Genomic DNA, 22,724 nt, shown 5'->3' on the forward strand with positions numbered 1-22,724 from the left:
AACTTGTCAGTTACCTTTTAACTTAATTTTAATACAAAAAAGGTTAACTTTTTAATGAAATCAATCTATAAGTTTTATAGATTGACTATAATGACTCCTAGATTTTGTAACTTATATTTCTACTTCCAAATTGTAAGACTATTTCCTTTCTTTTCCTCTTTTATATTTTATTTCTTCAGTTAGAGTAAATTCTCTGTAATCTGATTGTGTGTGTGTTTACTAAAATTCTCACTTTATTTTTCCCAAATGTTTAGTGATGTGTCCCAGTAATGCTCACTATTCTATTCTGGCAGTTCTCAAACTTTTTGATCTCAGGACTCTTTTACTCTTAAAAATTATTGAGGACCCAAAGAGCTTCTGTTTATGTAGATTATAGAGATATATATATATTTCTATATATATATAGAATTTCAGAAGGCAAAGGAACCATAGTGTATGCTTCTGTTGACGAGTATTTAGATATCTTAAATATATATATATAAATTTCTAGAGGTCATGTTTAAAACTAGCTGAGAAATTTTTAAAACACAGAATGCACCAGCAGTCATCCTATTTTGCTGAGAGCGAGGACATGAGTCTTGCATCATGCAGCCTCTAGATGAAGCCCTCAAAGGAGAGAATAGCATCAATAGGAAAATAGCTCTGACCTGGGGGTTTCCCTGAAGTATCTCAGGGACCCTAAGGTTCCACGGGCCACATTTTGAGAACCACCAGTGTATTCTTCTGCCCCTAATTTGAAATGCCTTCAGTACCTCTACTTGCCCACACGTCTCTTTCACACTCTCACCTCCTTTTGTTTACTAAACGTTCTCCTCCCATCCCCTAACCCTTGATTTTCCCCCCAAGTTTTCTTACCCATTCTTGCACATTTTCTCTCTGTGATGAATTTTAGAGTCAGTTTGTCTAATTTCTCTTTTAAAATTCCAGTTGGAATTTTGATGGGAATTACAGTGACTTCATAGATTAATTGGGGAGAACATGCACCTTTATTTCTCAGTATTAAAGAATGTAGGACAAAAGGATTTCAGAGAATGAGAGATGATGTTCACGTGATCCAGACTGAAGGGTCTCCATGACTTCCCATGTGTCTGTCACATGAATCACTTAGATGTGAAGACCCCACCCCAAACACAGAGATGGCACTCGGGTGAGGGGGACACAAGCTGTATTTTCCCATCTCTAAGAATTTCCCCATCCGATGGATGAGGAAAACATGCTGACAAATTCCTGAACCCAAATATTTACAAGCATTAAATGCTGACATAGACGCTAAATCTGGAGAAGAAAGGGAAATCTTGCTGATACCCACTCTTCCATCAAAACTCTTCCTGTAAGGAAGCATTGCCGAATTTACTGTAATTTTTAGGGGAGAAAAAAGATTACCAAGAACATTGGTTTCTTACATTTTAAACATCAGAACCCACGACAGAGACCTGAAGCATATTAAAATGCTGGAGGGCTCTGGCTCCATAGAGAAGTGCCCCCCAGAGCCTCGTAAGCTCAGTGCTCAAGAAGAGGCAGCTCCTGGACTTGGCTTCTCCCACCATTCTGGAATCCAGGGGGTTTGGGTCAGTGAAGAAATGCACATGAAACACAGACTTCTTAAAATAAACTATTATCTGGATTTGGCAAAAAATACCATCACCAGCCTGATTGCTGGAAAATGGAAAGATGGCTGGTGACATACTAAGAGAGACAAAGACCATGAGAATAATGAGCGTGGTGGTCTCAGCCTTGTTGCTGTATGCTCCGAGCCCCCAGATGACAGCCTGTCTTGTGACACTGCCATCACATGGGGCCTTGGGAAGGGTTCTTTGTGTCCTAGAAGTTCTGGAGACCAAGTTCTAGTTTAGTTCTACCATGAACTACTGTGTGAGTTTTTATAAGAGGCTTGACTTCTCCGGGACTCAGCTTCCTACCTGTAAAATTAAGGGATTAAAATAAATCAGGACATCTTAACAGGTCCTTGTGTATCTATGGAGAGGTGTCAGGGGAGTTTGTAAAACTCCTGAAATTATAAGGAAATAATTACGTGTGCATTTTTTCTGAGAAAAGAGGGGGGATCCAGAAAGGTTAAAAAATCTTTAGTTCCATGATCTCTCACCTTTTGTGATTTTCCAAATACTGAGATGCCCCCACCATGCTGTCCAACCCAACACTCTTCCCATGTGTATGCAAGGGACTCTCACCTTGCTTAACTTCCCACAGGCAAACGGACCCTTACTTCCTTAGGGCAGGGAGTGAATCCTTCCCCACCGCTTCTGTCCTAAATGCAGGGCTGGTTCCACAAAAAGGCACAGAGCGGGCACCCCTAGGATGGTGCAGAAACTCAATGGAGACGTGTCTGCCCATCATCATTTTTCATGGTTTTGCATCCCACAGCTATCTAGTGAGTACTTCGATATGCAACATCATGGGTTAGGAGCTACAGGGAATTTAATGACACCCCCCTGGCCTCAGCAGTAGCTCACTGTCTTACTGGGGGTTGGAGGGAGACAGAAGCTGGCCATGGTAACTGCTATAATTTGGAACCATCTCAGCAGCAATAAACATCCAACGGCTTATTAAATTGGCTCTTAGTGGAATTGGCATGTTTTTCCCTCATTTCCCCTTTTAAAAATCTCAGTAAATGGGTTTTGATACATTCAAGAGAAATTTATATTGATCTTATAATGGCGTAGATATTGTCAACATCTGTCTTTCGAGTCAGTGAGAAGATGTGTTGTTTAAATATTTGTCCCCCAGCCTAAGAGTGAAGTTGAAGGGTTGTGGTCTACTCAAGCTGCCATAGGGTCACTAATCTGTGACAAGGAGGGTCCCTACCTCCCCCAGTAAGGGGTTATAGTCAGCCTAGAGCCACTGGGCCCTCAGCGGGAATAGGAAAGGATCCAGCCCACGGCTTTTCTGTTGCACTGACACAACCACACTTCCAGGGGTCCATCCCCAGCTTTGCGATTTCTCAAGCAAAGTACTGAACTGCTCTCTGCCTCAGTTTCCTTATTGGGTAATTGGGAATCACACTTCTCCCTGGGTCACTGAGGATCAATAGTGAGTTAATCCATGGGAAGCCTTTGGAGTACCACCTGACACGTAGCCAGACACACACCAGCCACAAGTGGTTATGATGATGGTGACGACTCCTTAAGACACACGGTGGGGGGGAGGGATCCGCTATCAGTGGCAAGCGCAGGTGGGCTGCATCCTGCATCCTGCCTTGAATTCATGTCATTTTGACACAGCTGTGAGCTAACCATGCAACTGCATTCTGCTATTTATAAATCGCCTCTAATGCTCACAAGATAATATAGAAAACTGCAAGTTTATTTTTGGAGCTATAAGCCTTTAAAGTTCTGTGTCCACTGGTAACAATGCCTCCTTTGAGGAGTGATCGTTTTAAGTGGCATTGCAAATGGAACAGCAGCCAGAACACGAGCGGTAGCCACCCTAAATGCTGTGATCCTCCTCCGCTTTGACACGCCAGTTTTTATATGGTTCACGCATATGCACGCATACATATACACGCATATGTATATTTTGACATCACCATCGTTCTACCTGGATCGTAAACTTTTAGAGACACCTAAAGTACTTCTGAGACAGAAGTTCGGCTCTGCCTGTATTATTCAGCAAGTAAACCTTTTGCTTTCATTCTTTATTCCCTTTTCTACCCTGATCCTTTCTCTTCTGTCATGTGTCCCCTCCTCTCTGATCTTTCTAGCTCTTGTCTTTTCCCTGCACTCCACTTCACCTCTGCTTTCAAACCCCGTGTGACTTGCCTCCCCAGTCTGTCCCGAAACGGGGGCTGGGATGGTCAGAAGAGGGGCATCTGTGAGCCCTCACCTTGAGAAGCCAGTTGAGAATGAGACCATCTTTGCTACAAGGGCCACCATCCGTGTGTCCCCATGTGTCCCCGAAACCCCCCTTCATCACCACTTGCCTACCCAAACAACCCTGGGAGAAATGAAAAGGGTGCGCAGGCTGGTGGCAGCCCTGGGGTGGGGTCTGCTTCTCTCTCGCCCCCCACAGATCCTCCCTACTTATCCATACTTAACCTGCTTTTCCAAAATTCCAACTTACTTTCCTCTTCTCAAGTGATGTAACTACCCCTCCCTTTTGTTTACCTCCTGCCTGCCTCCCTGAGGAACAGACGGGGCCCACCAGGAGCACGGTGGTTGGCATCTGTAAGACTCTGGGTGCTCTGGGCTGTTTTCGTCTTAGCTAGCTGGCAGCAGCACATTCTTCTCCTCTTCAGATACCCATTTAATTTCAGAGTGGTGCTTTCCTGAGTGCTTGCGGTTTCTAGAAGTTTAAACCTTAGGAGAGTAAAGTGTTTTTCTGCCTCTCCAAGAGCAGAGCCAGCAGTTTATCCTGATGTGGAAAGTCAGGGCAGGAGCCTGTTCATTTCTCTTATTTTTATATGCCACCCCAGACGATGGTATTTATTAATAATGACATGGCCGATTATGACACTGTACTGAATATGATATTCATTTCTATGGCCTAAAGATGAATTATACCCAATCCTAAAAAAAAAAAAAAATCAATGGCGATGTATTACAGCATGATCTATGGCTTCAATCCGTGGGAGCATCGAGAACGCGTGGGTATTTGCTTCTCCGGCCTGTAACTTAACGATGGGGGATGCAACTCCCAGACGTATGATGGATATTTTTTTTCCCTGAGAAACATCTGTATCTTGTAAATAGAATTTTATAAACATTTTTGGGACAGAAAAATTCTCTAGTCCTTTCAAATTGCCAAAGTCTGGGTTGATTTATCTCCTCTGTTGAAGAATACCACACTTTCTCTCCTCCGGTGATAGAGCATCTTGTGGAACTCTGAACTCCTCATCGCTCAGTGTCTGGTCGGTCAACATCCACATTTCCTAGTTGCCCACCAAATAGCTGAAAATAGCCTTATGTGTCGGGCGGGCTAAGGGGTCCTCGTAAGTAAAGATACACCTCACCCTGATGCCACTCTGAGAAATGCCCCCACTGACTCCGAAGCCCAACCATAGGTGCGGGTGGGCAGCCACCAACTGGTGAAGGGACCATCCAGGGAGAGAGAAAGCCATGAAGATAAGGCCTGCCCAGGCTTATAGTTGCCGGTGGCCGGGACCGCACCTCACTGCCAACTGTGACAGTTCCCCACACCCTCAGCATCAAGCTGGGGGAGAGACCCGTTGACACAACAGTCCTCGGTATTCAGAAGGCGAGATTAAAGCCTGGGATTGCGGTGATGTTCAGCGTCGAGCCTTCCCTTGGCGGCCTGGGCCGCTGCCGGCTCCCGCCAGCCTCCCCCCGGCTTCGCTGGCTGCACAGTGTGTTGCGGGGAAAGGCAAAGGGCAGGTGGGGTGACGCCCAGGGGAACGGCCAGCCGTGAGGAAGTAAACAGGCAACGTTCAGGGAGCCCAGTGATCGCTCCCTGAGCACCAGTGAGGTGGAGCTGGAAGAGAGAGGCCGCGGGGCTGGCCCTGAAGGATGCTCCTCTGGCTTAGGGACAGCCCTGACGTGAAACCAGACAGACTGACAGGCCTGAGGGAGTGTCTGTGGGTGTTTCCCGTCGAAGCCTCGCGCCATCCCGGCTCCTCAGACACCCCGAGAGCTTTCCCTGCCTTCCCCGTTCTGCTCCTTGACTCCGGGCCACTGTGCTGGAGGCTGTGGTGTGCTTCTTCTCCGTCTGGTCTATAGTCGGCCTGTCGGGCTTCCACACGTACCTGATCAGCTCCAACCAGACCACCAATGAAGATGTAAGTTCCTGGTGGGCCGGGGTCGGGGTGGGGGTGGGGGTGGGGGTGTCTGTGTCCAGAGGCGGAGGGGGAGAGGGGAGGAGGGCTTGGGGGCCAGGGCCTTCTGCACATCCCGTTCCAGAGCGAGCCTCCGAGAGCCAAGATTGTGAGGTAGAAGCATCTTCCTACGTTGGCCTCCATGATTCCCAGTTGGGAATCTCTGGATTGTCCTACTTTCTGACCATGTCCCTTAGATCCTGAGGCCTGCAAAGTGACACCCAATTCCAAACACTAGTGGAGGAGATTATCTTCTCTTCCTTTCCAGTAGTTTTGTGAGTCGCATGTCACACATCCCCTGGAGAGAGACAGTGGCTGACATGCAGGGGGTGAACGAATGAATCCACCTCTCACGTTTAACACTTCCGTCTCATTTTTGGAAGAGGCCGCCCCGACCCAGAGTTTGATGTTTTGTCCAGGATTATCTGCCTAGACCTAATGTGGCCGGAGAGGAGGGATAAGAACAGGAAACATGATGTTGGAAATGTTGCTCATTGGCCTGGTCCTCTTTGTTCTGAATATTTAGATTCTGACAGAAGTTTCTGTCAGTACAGCGATTAAATGCCTCAGATTCAGTCAGATTGCCTTAAAGGCTTGATGATACGTGAATTAAGAAATTAATGGAGTTATCTGTATTTCGTAACTGTGGATATTTGAACCTGTGAAATTATTTCAGTGACATTGTGAGGCCGGATTCAGGCAGGCTGGAAGTTGGCAGTTGGGGGAGCCCAGTTAACTCTTGGCCACCATCCGTTTCATGGCTGTTGAGCACGCCAGCTGTGAATCTGAGAAAAACCTCCATGGGCTTCTGTGAGCTGAGCTGCTGGTATACCACGTAGTAGACACAAGAGATCATTGTCCCCAAAGAATGTTACTTTCCCCCTCATTTGACCTGCTGTTTGGGGATGTTTCCAAGGTTGGGGTAAATGTCAGTTTTCCTTGTGAAAATACTTCAGTTTCTCCTATCAAAGAAATGAGTAAAAATGATTTGCATTCTTTATGAGCTTCTTACAATCCAATTCACCTAAACTGTGGCATTGGTGTTATTGACTCTCCTTTTCTTTCAGATTAAAGGATCTTGGTCAAATAAAAGAGGCAAAGAGAATTACAATCCCTACAGCTACGGGAATATCTTTACAAATTGCTGTGTTGCCCTGTGTGGGCCCATCTCTCCAAGGTGAGATTTGGAGAGCGTCATGCTCTTTAGTGGACCTGGGGAAAGCCAACAAATTAGCTGTGGCAGCACAGGCCTTACAAGGTAGAGACCCGGCCACAAAACCCACTGTTAGATTTGATCACACGCTCTGGATGACCGCCGGGCCAGTGGTCGGCTTCATGCACAGCGTCGTGGCCCTAGTAAAATAGAAATCTGGCTCAGTTTATCGTGCTGTTCTTGCCATCTTTTCTATTCTTTCACTGAATTTGTGTCAAGGATAGGGAAAATCTCCTAAGGATTGAAATAGGGAAACTGAGGATCATGCCTCGCATTAATTATTGAGTCATCTTGAACATCTGTGATGAACACAGAGCTGTGGTTAGCTTAGTAGGGAGGCCAGGATGCAGTGTAGGAAGCAATCAGAAAACCTGGAGAAATGGGTGCTAAGAGCTGAGTTATATAGAATATACATGCTAAAATAGTTGAGCAGGAGAGATCAGCATGAGCTGAAGCTTCCAGATTGTGGTGACAGTAATAGGACAGCACTATGATGGCAGTAGCTGACACTCATGAACAGTGTTAGATCTGTTTTAAGTGTTTTATATGAATCAGCTTTTAAAGCTTTTATTTATTTAGAGAGAGAGAGTGCATGCAAGCAGGGGGAAAGGAAGAGGGAGAAAGAATCTCAAGCAGACTCCACACTGAGCATGGAGCCTAACTCGGGGCTCACTCTCATAACCCTGAGATCATGACTGGAGCCAAAATCAAGAGTTGGATGCTTAACTGACTGAGCCACCCAGATACCCCTATATGAATCTGTTTTTAAAATATGGCTCTGTAAGAGATAAGTACTATTATACCCCATTTTGTGGGTGAGGAAAGTGGCACAGAGAGGTTACTAAACGTGCCCATGTTCACAGAGCTAGTAAATGCCACCTGGTCAGGACTCAAACCCAGGCCCCTGGCATCAGAACCAGCATGTGTGGAACACATGTTGACACTCCTGTAGAGCCTTTCCAACAGATTAATCAGTCATCCAGCATATTTATTAAGCAGGTATTCTGAGTCTCTAGAATGAGTTTCCAAACCATTGCTACTTCCTCCCTTTTGGCCTCTAAATGCATAAATGGAGAGACTCCACAAACCTGCTGCGAGCATCTCCAAGGCAGCATCACTGCACTTGTACCTCCGTGGCCGTCATTGCCCATGCGTGCTCATGGAATGCAAATTTGATTTTATTATAAGCCTCAGTGAAATACCATTAAGGAAGTAAGAGTGTTGCCCTCCCCCCAGAAACAAAATCCAAGCATATATTCCGAGGCTACATATTAATTGATACTGAGGGTATGTTACTGGTACTATGAGTAATTAGAAATTGATTGTTTTCTAGGTTAGGCCCAGGAAATCGGGAGCCTAGCGTGCTACTCTCCTCCTGAATGAGGGCCATCAGGAGCCCCTGGCCTGTCGCACAGAGGCCTCCTCTGAGGAGGGGCTGTAGGAAGGGAGAGCCCAGGACTTGAGGGGGAGGACCACCTTGGACAGGGGAGTCAGACATGCCTGGAGGGGTGCCAGCCTGTCCCCCAGAGAGCTCCAGACCCACCCAGGGATCCCTCTGAGAGCTCTTTAGGCCAGAAAATCCATCAGGAAATGCTTGGGTTTTTTTTTTTTTACAGTTTGGCTTTGTTTCCTACCAGCATGCATTTATTTGCGGACTGTGGGCTCAGGCGATGAAGCCCAGGCTAGAGGCCTTGGAGGAGCATAAGAGGCAAATGACAACTGAACAAGCCTCCTTCCTCAAATCTAAAATACACATCCAAATCCAGGAAAGGAATTTAGAAGTCTCATATTTTGAACAAATCTCTTTTCTTGTTCCCCACTCTTTGATTTGCATTTGGCGCTGCTTTGTATTGTTTGTATATCAAATCTTGTCACAACCAAACTTAAACCTTCCATGGCTGGGTAAAATGTCTTACTGTGGCTCAGTTAACTGGGGCTGTATTCTTTCTAAAACCCAAGTCCCTCTGGATGGGGCATTTCTCGAGGATGGCCCTCCCTCAGAACTGTATGAACCACTCTTGGGTCTGTGAAGTGAACATGGGCCACTGGCCTCTCCTGTGGTGCCCACAGGCTCCTGGAGCTGGACCTGGGCAGAGATGATAAAGGGTAGTTCTTGTCTCTGCTCCTCCCTCCTGTTGCCCTCTTTGCCCCTTCTTGTACTGCCCTACCTCACCAACCCCTGTACCCCTAAGAGGGCAGAGCCTTCCACGAGTGTCCCAGCCAAGCCTGTCTAATGGAGTCTAAGAACCACCAACATGCCCAGAATCATGCACCTGAGTTGCCTCTAAAATGTTCTGAAATGGTATGACAACGTGCTCATCAGAGTGTCTTCATAAGCTATGAACCACATTTGGTTTCCTGAATGGGTCCCTGGGGGTGTGCATGGCAGTGGGGTAGGACTGGCCAGGTTTGGGAGAGGGGTCCTCATACAAGCCTGGCAGAAGGAATGGAAAATTGGAAAGACAGATAGTCCCAAGGTGTCAGGGTCAGGCCCTGTGGGCCAGTGCTAGAATGGCAAATCTAACAGTCAAGGAGCAGCTGTGACAGAGAGTGGAGTGCAGTTTCCATGGGACACCCAGGAGGCCTTCCCAGAGGAGAGGGCCTAAGTTGTCATCTTTTGTAACAGATGAGTAGGAACTGGGGGAAGGAAACTAGAAGGAGGACAAACAGGAGCAGCATGTGCAAAGGCCCTGAGGTGAGAGGAGAGTGTATGGCCTGTCAGAGGAGCTCGTGTGTAGGAGTGAGAGGACCACAGAGGGTGCAGCAACAGGTGAGGCAAGAGGAGCACGTACAGATCAGAGGAGCTCCCAGGCCATTGTGAGGACTGAAAGAAGACTCAGGGCAGAATGTCACAGTCTTAGGTATGTGGCTGGTCCATTAAACAGACTGAATGCACAGAATGAAGGCTGAGAAGTTTATTTTGTCCTCTCTTCTTCTGTCTTTTCAGACTCTCTTGAGAACCTAGTTGGGTATTTTTTTGTTTGTTTGGGTTTTGTTGTTGTTGTTGTTGTTGTTGTTTTATTTTATTTTGGTTTGGTTTGGTTTGGTTTTTTGCTCCTGAATGAAATCTCCTGCAAGTCCCTTAATTTCTCTGGCCACCTAAAACAAAAACAAAACAAAACAAAGGACTTCAGACACTTTCGTGTCCTCAACCACTGTCATTTCCATGGGTAGGGACCCCGGAGCTCACCAAAGGGCAACACTCTCCACCCCTTCCCCCGTGGCCAGGTTAGGACTTCAGCACATCTTCTAGAAAGACACAGTGCCACCCCCATTGTATGCTTGCTCTGGTCCAGGACACCTGCGAGGCCCCCACAGTGGGCTGCAGATGACCACTTAAGGTCCACGGCACCTCTCTTTGCTCTTTCCACTTGGATCTTCCGTGCTGTCGCAGGGGATCACAAACTTGGTGTGAGCTGTGCGGGACTCCAGCACCCCTCCTTTGGAAGATGGAGGTTCTTGTTGCCTATTGGTTTTCCTAAACCTCTGAGAATCCAACCAAAACTGGAAGCAGAGAGAGTCCCATTTCAAGATCTTGTCACAAGCATATTTTAACGTCGTCCAAAGACCTACAGGTGGCAGTTGGGAAAACTCTTGTCTCCTGGGAGCCATACTGACAGTTGGAGGGTGGCCTCAGGGGACCAGGACGTGTGCAGGCACAGGGGGGGCTCTGAGGCATCTTGCGGAGGCTGCAGGGCGTGTGGCTGAGCCCCACACATGGGCTCACACCAGGAGCGCCCTCTCATTAGCTGAGGTCTTTGCAGTTCTGCCCTTAGACTCGAGGTCAACACTGAGCCTTGACTCAGGGAGGAAAAAAAGGCAGCTCTTTTGATGGCAACGTAAAGCTTCCCCCTACCTTCTGTCTGGGCAACAGCGCCATGGAGCACAGAAGAGGTGGCTTTATTATTCACAAATGATGCCATGATTCTGCAAATTTGCCTCGGGAGGCAGGGACCCACTTCTGTTGATCCAGCCACCAACCTTCTTGTCACTCAGCTCCTAGTGAGTGTCACTTGTGGAGATCGATGATTGAGAAGACCTGGTCCTTGCCCTCCTGGGGCTTACACTTCACGGCAGATGCAAGTCTGGAAGTGGGTGATGCTGACATGATGTGACTAACAGGGTGCTCCGGGGGCACTGCAGAGGGCCCCAGTCCAGGGTGGAGACGCAGGTGCTTTGCGGGGAGAAAAGATAAGACTATCCTCTGGAGTTGGCGGACTGCTGGACAGAGGGGACTGTCTATAAAATCACGGCGACACCAGGCCGAAAGTGGTATGTGCCACTAAAGGAGTCGCAAGCAGGGCCCAAAGAATCCAGAGAAAGGGCAAGAAAGAGCAAGGGCTGGGGGCTTTGGAACCTGGCCATGGAGAACGGACAGAGGAGTGGAAGGGAGGCTGACCCGGGGCAAGAAAAACCAGAACTTGAGCAAAATGCCAGGATGGCAGACACCGAGTGCACGTGGGGCTGGGGCTGGGCTGGGCTTCTGTGCTGTGCATTGCGCACGTGCAGGAGGGTGTCTCACTCTTGCAGAGGGGATGAGCCTGGGAACGCTGTGCTTGTAACAAGAAGGCGTGGACTGAGGCCGGAGCAGAAAGTGGGGACAAGTGGGGTGAGGCCCAGAGCAGGTGACAGGGCGCCTCCAGAGCAGTGAGAGCAGGCCGGGAGACTTGACAAAGCCTGGATGGAGCACCAATGGCCGTGCTGGCCCTGGGTGCAGGGGCTGGGGGGTGGGTGGGAGACCATGGGAGTCTGCAGCAGGTGCAGGCGGGGGTGGGGGACAGATGCTGCAAGCATTTCTTAAAGGCAGAGGTGATGGAATTTGGTAGGTGACTGTCATGAAAGTAAGTCGGGATCTATCCCGAGACACCAGCAGTGGGGTCCCACACAGGAGGAGGGAGCCCCAAATGGAAATTACAATCATGCTGATGGCATCTTTGGCTCTTTATTCACTCTCTTCCTCCATATCATTTTGTTTTCTCTGGCAGCCTCATCGACAGAAGAGGCTACATCCAGCCTGACACACCGCAGCCGGCCACACCGTCCAATGGAATTGCTGCGTACGGGGCCACACAGTCACAGAGCGACATGGTAGGGACCACCTGCAGTGGGGACCAGAGCTCCCTGCAAGGCTTCTCTTCTGCTTCTGTGTCACTAACCCAGTAACAAACCAAGCACACCTAGAAGCCTTCCTGGGACACCCATCAGCTGAAAGGCTCGCGCCAGGGATAAGAAGCATTAAGTGAAGGCGATACCCAACAAAGGATTATGGCCTTTGCTTGGTTGGTTTGTTCTGGACTGTGTAAGGGAAAGTACCTTGTGATGGAAAGCCCCCTTGCATAGAACCAGGGTGTCTGGGGGTGAGATACAACCACTCGAAGCAGGGGTGGCTGGCTGGCTGGCTGGCTGGAGGGTCCCTCTCTGTCCTTTGCCTCAACCTGTGCTAACCTCCCCCACCCCCACTTTAAGTGCGCAGCAGGTGGCCAGTTCTCCCCGCTTTCAGCCCAAACCTTAGATCAGCCATGCAAACCTTAATGCACATAATCAGACAAAGTGTTCTTTATTCAGAGCCAAAACTGAGCAAGTCTCTCCAAAGAGGGCTCACAGGTGTCCTGGGAGGTGTGCAACATGAATATGCTATATTTTCAGTCTGCAGGTGGGAGATTTGGGACAAGGACTGGAATCCCTCCATGGGTCCTTGAAAGCACAGACAGGACTGGCTGTGACCATCATTGCCTTAAAATTCCTTAGGTATCTGGAAGACAGCTTCACTTTATCTGGGACAGATTTCCGAAAGAAGTTCCTTGTTTCAAAAAGGGACCCAGTCTTTGGCCCTCCCCGGGAGCTGTTTGTTCTTTGTAGACCAGAATCACCCACAACAGAGTTTCCATAACAAGCAGGTCTAAGACCTGCCTTCTGGGGTAGACTGGGAAAGTGACAGCCTCCTGGACACTTTGTGTCATTTATAAAGAACTGCAAGGTGCAAGTCAACAGTCTTAAGACCATCTCATTAAGCTCTCAGGGCTCAGGGAAACCACTCAATCCCAGCGACCCTGCAGCAGCGTTTACAGCCCTGAAAATGGGCTCCAGCCCCAGCAGAAGGTTGCTGCGGGTTATTTGCTGGCAGTGGCGGTGACTAGCTTGTGTGGTGGTGCTTTGCTGATAAACCATCTCCTTTGAAGGAAAATACATTCACGTCACTGTCCTTGCCCCTCTACTCTCAAAGGGGTCACAGGACATCTTGTTCTGTCCACATTCACCCATGCAAACGACCTTTAAGAGTCACCACCTTATTTTTCAGAGGAGGAAAATGAGGACAGAGAGAGTAAGGAGAGAGGCCCACAGGAAAGGAAATTACATTTATTTAGCACCAATGGTGTTCAAAGCTCTTGACGATCAGAATCTTGTTTAATCCAAACCAACAATGGCAAACGGACATGCTTGTCTCTTGCCTTAAAAAAAAAAAAAAAAAAAAAAAGCTAGTACAAGTGGATCATCTGCCCCAAGGGCACATAGCCACTTATTTGTGGATCTGAAATCAATCTGATGACTTAATGCCCGTGTTCACTTCATATACTGCCTCCTTCGTGAGCAGACACTAAACACAACTATATCCATGTTCAGAAGTCTTTCTCGGCTATTTATGGGAGCGCAGCAAGTGTCCTGGAAGGACAAAATTCCTGTAAGGAGTTCTGAGCATGGCATCCACTGATAACTCCTGTGAGATGTGTGCTCGTATTTTCACACTTTGTGCATAGAGCCTCTTCCTGAGTCCCTACTGTGTTCTGAGGATGCGACTAGGTGGTAGGGATGCAAGGTCTGTGGAGTGCAGTCCTTCTGTCCTCAAGGAGGCAGCGGTCCGGGGACAGGGCACAAACACACACGGGAAGCATGTAGCAGGAACCTTCACTAGAAGATACCGCTGGCGGCAGAGGTCCTCATCAGATCCGACGAACTTACATTAGTTTCACCCTGCGACTCCCGTGGTACTGAGCCCACCGTGCTCTGCACTTTCTCTAGATTTAAAAAGTAAACAAGACCACCTTCACGGTGTTGACACTATTAAGCTGCTTTCTGTTAAGAGGGGGCGAGGGCATCGTTTATTAATTCCACAAACATTTATTGAGCACCTACTATGTGCCTCCGTGATAGCCGGAGAGGGCAGGTTTAACAAAGGAGACAGGGGGGTCGTTTCACTCTGTATGTTAATCAGAGTCATCAAACTGCTCGGGTGCCCTCTGGGGCCCATCCAGACCCACACCATGACCCCGGTGAAGGGCATACCCCTGCAGGCACTGGCCAGGTAGGAATGGCGAGATGCCACTGCCTCTTCCCATGGGAAGGCCACCTTCCAAGTGACCAGTGGTCTGTGGTGCCACCAGGATTGTTTAAAGGACACTTCTGAGAAGCTTGTGACGGTGAAGCAGTGCCATTGCTAAGCCCTTGTTGTTCAATCCAACGTACGGATTCTTTTTAAGGCATCTGTTCATCTCTGGCTTGGACTCTTAGGTCAGGAAGCATGAAAATATTAAAAACCTCAGGCTCCTGGCTCTCCTGCTCTCCCCTCTCTCTGGAGATAAACCACATGTGACATCCACGTGCCTTAAGCACCAGTCAGATCAGGGCTCGGGAAGAACTCTGACCCTTAAGGGAGTTTCGTCAGGCCCGACCCGGGGCAGCTGTGGCATCCCGAGTCATCATGGGGGCCTGAGTGAGGACCCATGACCCTGGGTGACCTGCCAAGGCTGACCAGCCTCCACAGAGAGGGAGCTTCACTCATTTCCACAGTAAAGAAGCTCCACGCTGCTGAGTTCTATGGTCTACTTCTCCCCTTCAGAGACAAACTCTAAAAATCCTGCAGAGTCCGCTCTGCTCTCTGCAAACTCTAAAAATGTGTAGAGATGTCTCTTCCATGTGGGGAGCACTTCGAAGGCAGGCATCAAACTTTAAAAGGACTTCTTTATTCCCCTCTCCAAGAGGGGATGGGGATTAATTGTGCAAAGAGCCAGGCTTCCACCACTTACTAAATGAGTGCTTAACCTCTCTGCCTCAGTTTTCTCATCCATAAAACGGGAACATTGATATCCTTACCTTTTAGGGTTCTATGGGGATTAAATAAGTAAATGCATTTAAAGCACTTAAAACTTTGCCTAGCACAAGGTAAATATTATGTAAATATTAGCTATATTATTATTATTATTATTATTATCTTCCTGATATCCATGGTGACAAGATCAGCCAGGTCAGTTGCATCCACTCTGAGCAACTGGTCAAAAATGGGCATTACTCAGGTGAGGGAAAGAGCCTCGATGAGAAGCAGGGAGTGAGAGCTCCAGTCCTGGTTCCCACCAGTTATCTCCCTGCCTGTTTGCAACTTACTCTGCCTCTGTGGTCCTCAGTTTTGCCCACCTGCAAAATGGGAGCTGGGACTTATTTGTCTCTAAAGCCCCATCCAGCTTGAAGCTCTTTGTGAATCTCTGGTCTTTGCAGCTTGACAGGCCAGAAAAACAGAGAACAACTTCCGAGTCCCCGAGTCCCCGAGTCCCCTACACAGGAGAGGAGGCAGTTCTTCCTGGAGGGTAAACACTGTGACCCTTCACTCCTCCTACTCCTCATATGCCCGCCCCCCTCCTCCCGACCCAGACTCAGGACCCAGCACTTGGCAAAGGAGTGAGGCATATGCTGCAGTCTGGGCTTCATACCAAAACTTTCCCTTCTTATCTGTCTCATATTTCTCGAATTTCTAGGATAAATCCTACTTAGCCATGGTGTATAATCCCTTTTATATATTTCCTGGATTTAGTTTACTGGTGTTTTGTTGAGTATTTTTTACAACTATATTCATAAAACATTTTGGTCTGCAGTTTCCTTTTCTTGTTTTGTCTGGTGTTGGTATCAGGGTAATGTGAGCCTCCCAGACTGAGTTAAGTGTTTCTTCCCCTTCTGGTTCTTGGAAGAATTTATAAAGAACTGGGATTAATTCTTCTTAAAAGACCTGATGGATTTCACCAGTGAAGCCATTCAATCCTGAGCTTTTCTTTGTGGATAGTTTTTTTTGATTATTCACTCACTACTTATCACAGGTCTATTCAGCTTTTCTACTTCTTCTTGAGTCAGTTTCAATAGTAGGTGTCTTCTAGGAATTTATGTTACAAAGTTACCTAATCTATTACCCTGGTCTCTTTGGTCGTACATCAGTACTGTTTTATTATGGAAATAGATGAAAGGAGGAAAAGTGAAAGATTGAAAAAAGTAAAAAAAACAAATAGAAAATGAGAGTAATTTGTAGAAGTGAAGGAAGAGGGAAGCAGAAGCCCAGGACTGTGGTGAGAGGGAATAAGCAGGTGGAGTGAGCCCTGAAGGGGGGAATTGGTGTTTTGTGTTTCTCACGTGCTGTGAAATGCATGTAACTCCTCCAGGGGAGAGAGATGAGGGACTCTAGCAAAGTGACTTCCAGCATGGCCTGCAGGTCCTACGGTGTTTGCTTGGCTTTCTCCCGTTTGAGTAATATTAGGACCAGGAGAAATATATGAGAAGTTTCCAGGAACTGTCAAAATACAGGAAAACGAGCCAGCATATTTCATGATTGACAGTAAACTAATTCCTTGAGGCAAATTATAACATGCCTTTCTTTTGATTTGCTTCATCTGCCTCTAACAGACACCCCAACGAAGACCACCACAAACTGAGCCAACACATCAGGACCAGCAGTGCTTGCCCAGAAAGAACCCTGATCCCTGCAGGTTTTCTAGTATCCAATGCAGCAGTGGCCATCCCAGCACTTCCCTTCTGCTCTTTTTTAAACATGCATTATCACTAAGAGCAATCTGTCCACAAGCAATGCACCGTCTTCCTTTTTATTTTCTTTCATTAATTGGATATAATTAGAGCTTACAATGAATTTAAAAAAAAAGTTCTTGTGTCCCAATCCCCAATTAGATATGAAAACTGGCTTTAAATCCTTTACATTGAATTTAAATCACAAGGTGAATTTCAGGCAGGTCTAAAAGTGGAACCAAGTGTATTTAATACAGAATTATACCATAGTCAAGTGGGTCTATACTAGGGTTTATCACTCTTTGCAATCAGCAAGTGAGGAGAATATTGATACTATTATTGCAAGGATCATCTCATTTAATCCCCACAACAACCTGCAAGGGATTCCCATTTTGCAAAGCATGAAACTGAGGCTTTAGAATAATGACTGGCTTGCTCCAAGTCACATAGCTAGTGGTTCAAGGCCTGTTGCATTCCACTAATTCAACTTCGAAAGCCCTCCAACTGGTGTCAGCTGAACCTCTTCAGATCTGGCCCTTCCATCGGCAACTGAGCTTCCTATAATCCAGTGGGTCTCAGCCTTGCGTGCTCATTAGGATCACAACACTGATATCCTGAGCCCAGTTAAGTCAGAATCCCCAGGTGGTGGTCTAAGCATTGGCCTTGTAATGATCCTAGAGATGATTTTAATCATCAGCCAACACTGAAAAACATCACCATAGCCTTCAAATTTTCTTGAGTGCTCCAAAAGTTTGGGTTAAAAGGAATAATTCTTGAGCTATATTTTGCTTTGACACAAAGAAAGTTTCTCTTGAAAAACCTTAAGTCAATCGGACTCAACTAAGACATGATCTGTTCAGAGAATATTCGTATTCAGATGTACGAAAGATTTTGACAGAAGGTGCTAGCAAATGAGAGGCCGGGGAGTTGTGGAACTCCCAACTAAAGTACTTGGATTCAGGCAAAGCTTTCTGGAGGAGATGACATCTGAGCCAAATATTAACAGATTAGTTACAGAGAATTAGCCACCCAGAGATGAGAGAGGTGTTCCGAGCAGAGCAGGCACAGAGGCACAAGCATACATGGGGTGGACCTGCATGCCTGTGCAGGAGCAGGAGGACTGAGTTACCAGATGTGGGTTGCAAAGCAGGTATTGGAGGGAGCTAGGGCATGAAGAGCCTTGGGTGCCTTATAACTATATTGACTGCAGAGACTGTATTCAGTGAGCAATACTAACAGATTTTTATTTGGGGTGATTGGAGGCCAGGAGGCTATATGTTGTGCAGAGGGAGGTGTGTTAATATGGAGACAGGGAAAACAGAAGACCCTCACAGCAGGCTTAGCAGCAGTGGGGTTCTCTGGGACCGAGAGGTGGGTTCAGAGAAGAGGCAACCACAGTCTGGGGCTTCGAGATGGAGTGTCTGTGGAGGTCTGGGGACAAGGAGTCAGGGATGCCCCCTGCCTTTCAGCTTGGTGACGAGTGGCCATAAAAGTCATCAATGAGAAACACAGGAGGAGGGGCAGGTTAGGAGGAAGCTGATGGTGGCATTTGGGTGCCTGTAGACAGTGAGGGTGATGGGGAGTGCCCTGGGGGTAGCTGGGAAAGTGTACAGAAGATTTGCTTCCTCTTGCTTAAGAAGGAATGACGTGGTTTGTAGAAATTCACTTTGAAATAGTAGAGATGTGAGTCACTTTTATTAGTTATCCTAGAAGAAACAGCTGAACTGGCATTTTTAAAAAACTGAGTTGCTCGTGTTTGTCATCTACTAACCCGATTTCATCTCTCATGCTGGAAGTTTTTTTTTTTTTTTAATCAGCATTTATTATCTTTTCCTGACTTTCTCTCCACCACCCCTGTCAACTCTGCCCTCACCAAGTCAAATCAAATCTCTTGATCTAATTGGACACTAGTGAGGATGCTAGAATAAAGCTAAAGATAATGAAGGGAAAAAAAGCTTTGCAAATGGACAGATTTAAGTACTCAAGGCAGCAGGGAAAGGTAGAGAGAGCTGGGTGATGGCATCACAGCCCCTGGGCTTGCATTTGCCAGTCCTGACGATGGGGGCTGGGACATCATGGGCAAGTCCCTTAATCCCAGAAGCCTCCAATTCCTAAACTGTGAAGGGAAGAAGGGGAGAGTGATGATCAGCTCCCTGGATGGTGATTGGTGCTGATGGAGACCCTGTCTGTCCCATCCTTCCAGCCCCAGTGGATAACACAGCCTGACATATAGGAGGTGCTCATTTTTTTTATTATAAATTTATTTTTTTTGGTGTTCTATTTGCCAACATATAGAATAACACCCAGTGCTCATTCCATCAAGTGCCCCCCCTCAGTGCCTGTCACCCAGTCACCCCCACCCCCTGCCCACCTCCCCTTCCACCACCCCTAGTTCGTTTCCCAGAGTTAGGAGTCTCTCATGTTCTGTCTAGGAGGTGCTCATTAAACGTTCTATTGAGTGTGTATAAAAGTTGCCCTGTATGGTCTTGCTCACATCTCTTCATTCTGCACCTCATTCCTTCCTCTCTCCAGTTTTGTCACATTTGCAAAAGGCTCCACCATGAATATGAAACTAGGAACCAGAGGGATAGATAGTTCAGTGATGGCCCTGGTAGCATCCAATTAATCCATGGGCCGAGAGAGACCACAGTCTACCCACTGGACACTGTGAGCAAAGTGCCTGTGTGCTTTTCCAGGGACTCTGAAAATTTTTAGGACTTGAAAACAAATGACGAGCTCTAAAACATGAAAACTACAAAATAAAAATTAATAAATGTTTCATGTCTCTAAGACACATGAGTGTGTCAACTTCATCACTTGTTAATTTTATTAATTAAAGTTGGCATTCGTGGAAATTTTATTACACTTTAGAAGTGATTCGTGCATTGGGTTTTTCTTACTCGATAAGAATTCCCAAGCAACATGATTACATGGAAATCATTACCAATTCTAAAATAGGTGAGTTACCCATAAATAAGTCTAAAAGTGAACTGACTTGAAGCCCCACACTCTCTCTACTTCCCTGTGCTGGTTTTGTTATGGGAAACCCAGGTTTCAACTCAGCTTACACCTGGAAGAACTCTTACTGATCCCAAGGCTCCTACCCATCACTGACAGTGCCCCCAATATATGAGAACATCTTTGGGAGAGGCTGGTTGTGAAAGTTCTAATGGAGGGAGAAAGAGACATGTTCTGTGTGGCTTCACAGCTGAGAACCAGGACCAGACGGTGGGCTTGGGATTGAATCCTGCCCAATCCAAGAAGGAGATGCCCAACACTTAGAAGCCCCCCATCCCAGCGATGTTTGGGAGAGTTAGCACCCCCGATTTGGGGTTGGGGATGGTTGTTTGATGCCTAAGTGATCATCCCTTTACTGCAAATTCCCAAGGAATAAAATGTTAGAAAAATAATGAAGGGACATCTAAAGCATTAAAATGTGTGTGTGTGTGTGTGTGTGTGTGTGTGTGTAGCCTTTGTCATCTGAATGCCTGTGACATTCTGAGGAGCCATACTGAAATTACGTGCAGATAACCCCATGCCAACTGAAGACCACATTTTCATTATTCCTATCTTCCTCAATATTGGCTTTTATTATTACCTAATATTGAAGTTCCTTACATATATGCACAGTTAGGACACCCAGCTATGGCCCAGTTTTTAGTGTGTATATCTCATTTGATTGTCAAGTGATTTAAAGTACTGTGTAGCATGAGGATCATCATTTATGCTTATATCTGACACTTGTAACTAAAAGATCCTTTGGGACCATGTGCTATACACCAAGATAATAACGTAGTACATGGTTGTTGAAATTTTGGGTTTTTAAGAAAATCCTCTGTTATATTTACTTAGCTTAATTTTTAAACCTCCTCTTAATCCAGTATCAAAAAAGACTAAACCTAGCAGTTACGTGATTTGTTAAACTAATATTTAGAGCTCTCCATGCATCATCTGAAAAATCTAAAATAATAGGAAAAAGAAGTTAAGCACACTTAAATGATAATGTTAAATAACAGAAGTAAAAGGAAGCTCTCCTCCTAACTGACATTTTAGGTGGATTTTAGAAGTTTATAGTGTTTCTGTAGTGTAAATGAGCACTCATAAGACCCCAGAACACGGCTTCACAGCCAAGCAATAATAAATGATGCCCAACGCTAATACTTTTGACAGAACTGGAGCAGAAGGAATAAATAATTTCACTCACTCTTCATCTGTATACAAGACCATCTAAAAAAAACTCCCAGCTTTGCTGTTAACATCACTTAATCTGTGTGCTAAGGTTTATTTCAAACAAGAAGTCAACTAGAGTAAAATAAAATATATTCCAACATGAGCTATTTTATTTGAAAATCTGCAGAAACAAAAAGTAAATTATCTCTATGTATGGTGTTTTCAAATTGTAACATTAAGTGATAATGTGTGTGACATCCAAACATCTGAAACCATAAACTTCTTTGCAAGTTAAATGCCAGTACTTCATTTGGGCAGTAAATCAGCCAGCCGTCACAGTGACTTATTGCAACCACAGCAAATGCTCCAGCACCACTGCCAGTATTCATTTTATGCTGCCAACAGAAGGGTCTTTTCATAGACGCTCTTACAAGCAATCAGGTTTCTATTCCATTGGTATTCAGCACTTGGATGATTTTGACTTTTTAAATGGCAACTTCAGAGGATTCAACCTAATATTTGATAACTATGGACCTTTAAAGGGTTGTTTTGGAATGACAGCATGAGTTTCTCAATATCCTGTTTGTAGTGGAGGGATGGTCACTGCCCGATATCCAGGCACTCGGTTGGTGTTTCTTAAGATTATATAACTGGTTAGATCAATAAAATATACCTAAGGGCGGCTGGGTGTTAGTGCTGGAACATAATCCCCTGCTACCAAGTTGTCAGAGAAGAAAGTAAGCAGTGATGTCGCCCCCTACTGGTTGAAGAGAGGAGTCTGCACATGAAAAGCCAAGAAAGCGGGCGGTGGCTTGAGAAAGGCTGAGCTAAGAGAAGAGATAAGTGAGAAGGAAGACAAGGAGGGGAGAAGAGGAAGAAAAAAGAAGAGAGGAGAAAAAGAGACGTGGCCAAAACACTGATGAAAGGAAAAAATGGAGGGGAAATCAGAGGAGAGGGTTGGTGAGGCCAGAAAGAAAATGAAGTAGAAAAAATCAACAAGAAATGGGCAAATAAGAATCAGAAGCAGTGGCAAAAAGGAAGCAGCGTAAGAACATTGTTTCATGGGTCACCTCCACATTGACCTTGAAAATACCGGCCAAGCTCCCAACTGGGATTGCAACCATGAAGGTTATTAGCCCATCCTCCTGGGAATTGTGGCAGTGTGCAAAATGAGGGAACACTCTGACCTTTAAAAAAAAAAAAAAAATTAGGTGTCTCCCAATCATTGAGTCTTTTCTAAGAAGGAGATGTTCAAAACATGTGAAATTAATAGTATGAGAATTCTAGTGATTGCTGTCTCCCTAGTTGGAACCCAATAAAGTCCATCATCCTATGGAGCCAATAGGAGATTTATATGGGCAAACTAGTAGAACAAAGCCTGGTACCAGGGAACCCCCAAACAGACTTAGTCATCTGGAGGAAAACCAGTTTGAATGTGGCAAATTATCTTCAAAGCTATGAGTGCAGCAGGATTTTGACACAGGTTCATGGCCCCAGTAATCGTACTCGCTGACATCACTGCTGCAAGTTAAACTGGTGGGAAGGGATGTGAGGCAGAGAGTAGGTTAATTATTAACATGAAAGCAGTCCCTATAATGAAGGAAATATCCATAACGATCCTCAGAAAGACAGTTCTCTTTTAAATAGAAGTGTAGGAGAGGTGCTTGAAGTCAGTTAACAAAAGTCAGGATTCAAAATAGTCATTTTGAACATATTTCTGAGCGACTTATATTTAGGGGTTTTTGTTTTTGTTTTTGTTTTAGTGAAATGGTTCAGGGTCCA

At 46.1% G+C, this 22,724-nt stretch overlaps 1 protein-coding gene across 4 annotated transcripts in view; it reads left to right on the forward strand.

Annotated features, from left to right (window-relative positions):
- Positions 1 to 22,724, forward strand: part of ZDHHC14 (zinc finger DHHC-type palmitoyltransferase 14) — a 275,301-nt gene that overhangs the window by 247,342 nt on the left and 5,235 nt on the right. For all 4 annotated transcript variants that reach the window (XM_025422620.3, XM_025422618.3, XM_025422621.2 and 1 more), the window contains exons 6-8: positions 5,647 to 5,749; positions 6,853 to 6,962; positions 11,984 to 12,086. In XM_025422620.3, the coding sequence (XP_025278405.1) occupies positions 5,647 to 5,749; positions 6,853 to 6,962; positions 11,984 to 12,086 (316 nt within the window). The remainder of the gene's footprint in view (positions 1 to 5,646; positions 5,750 to 6,852; positions 6,963 to 11,983; positions 12,087 to 22,724) is intronic.

This window comes from Canis lupus, chromosome 1, assembly GCF_003254725.2.
Source record: "Canis lupus dingo isolate Sandy chromosome 1, ASM325472v2, whole genome shotgun sequence".
Taxonomy (NCBI): domain Eukaryota; kingdom Metazoa; phylum Chordata; class Mammalia; order Carnivora; family Canidae; genus Canis; species Canis lupus.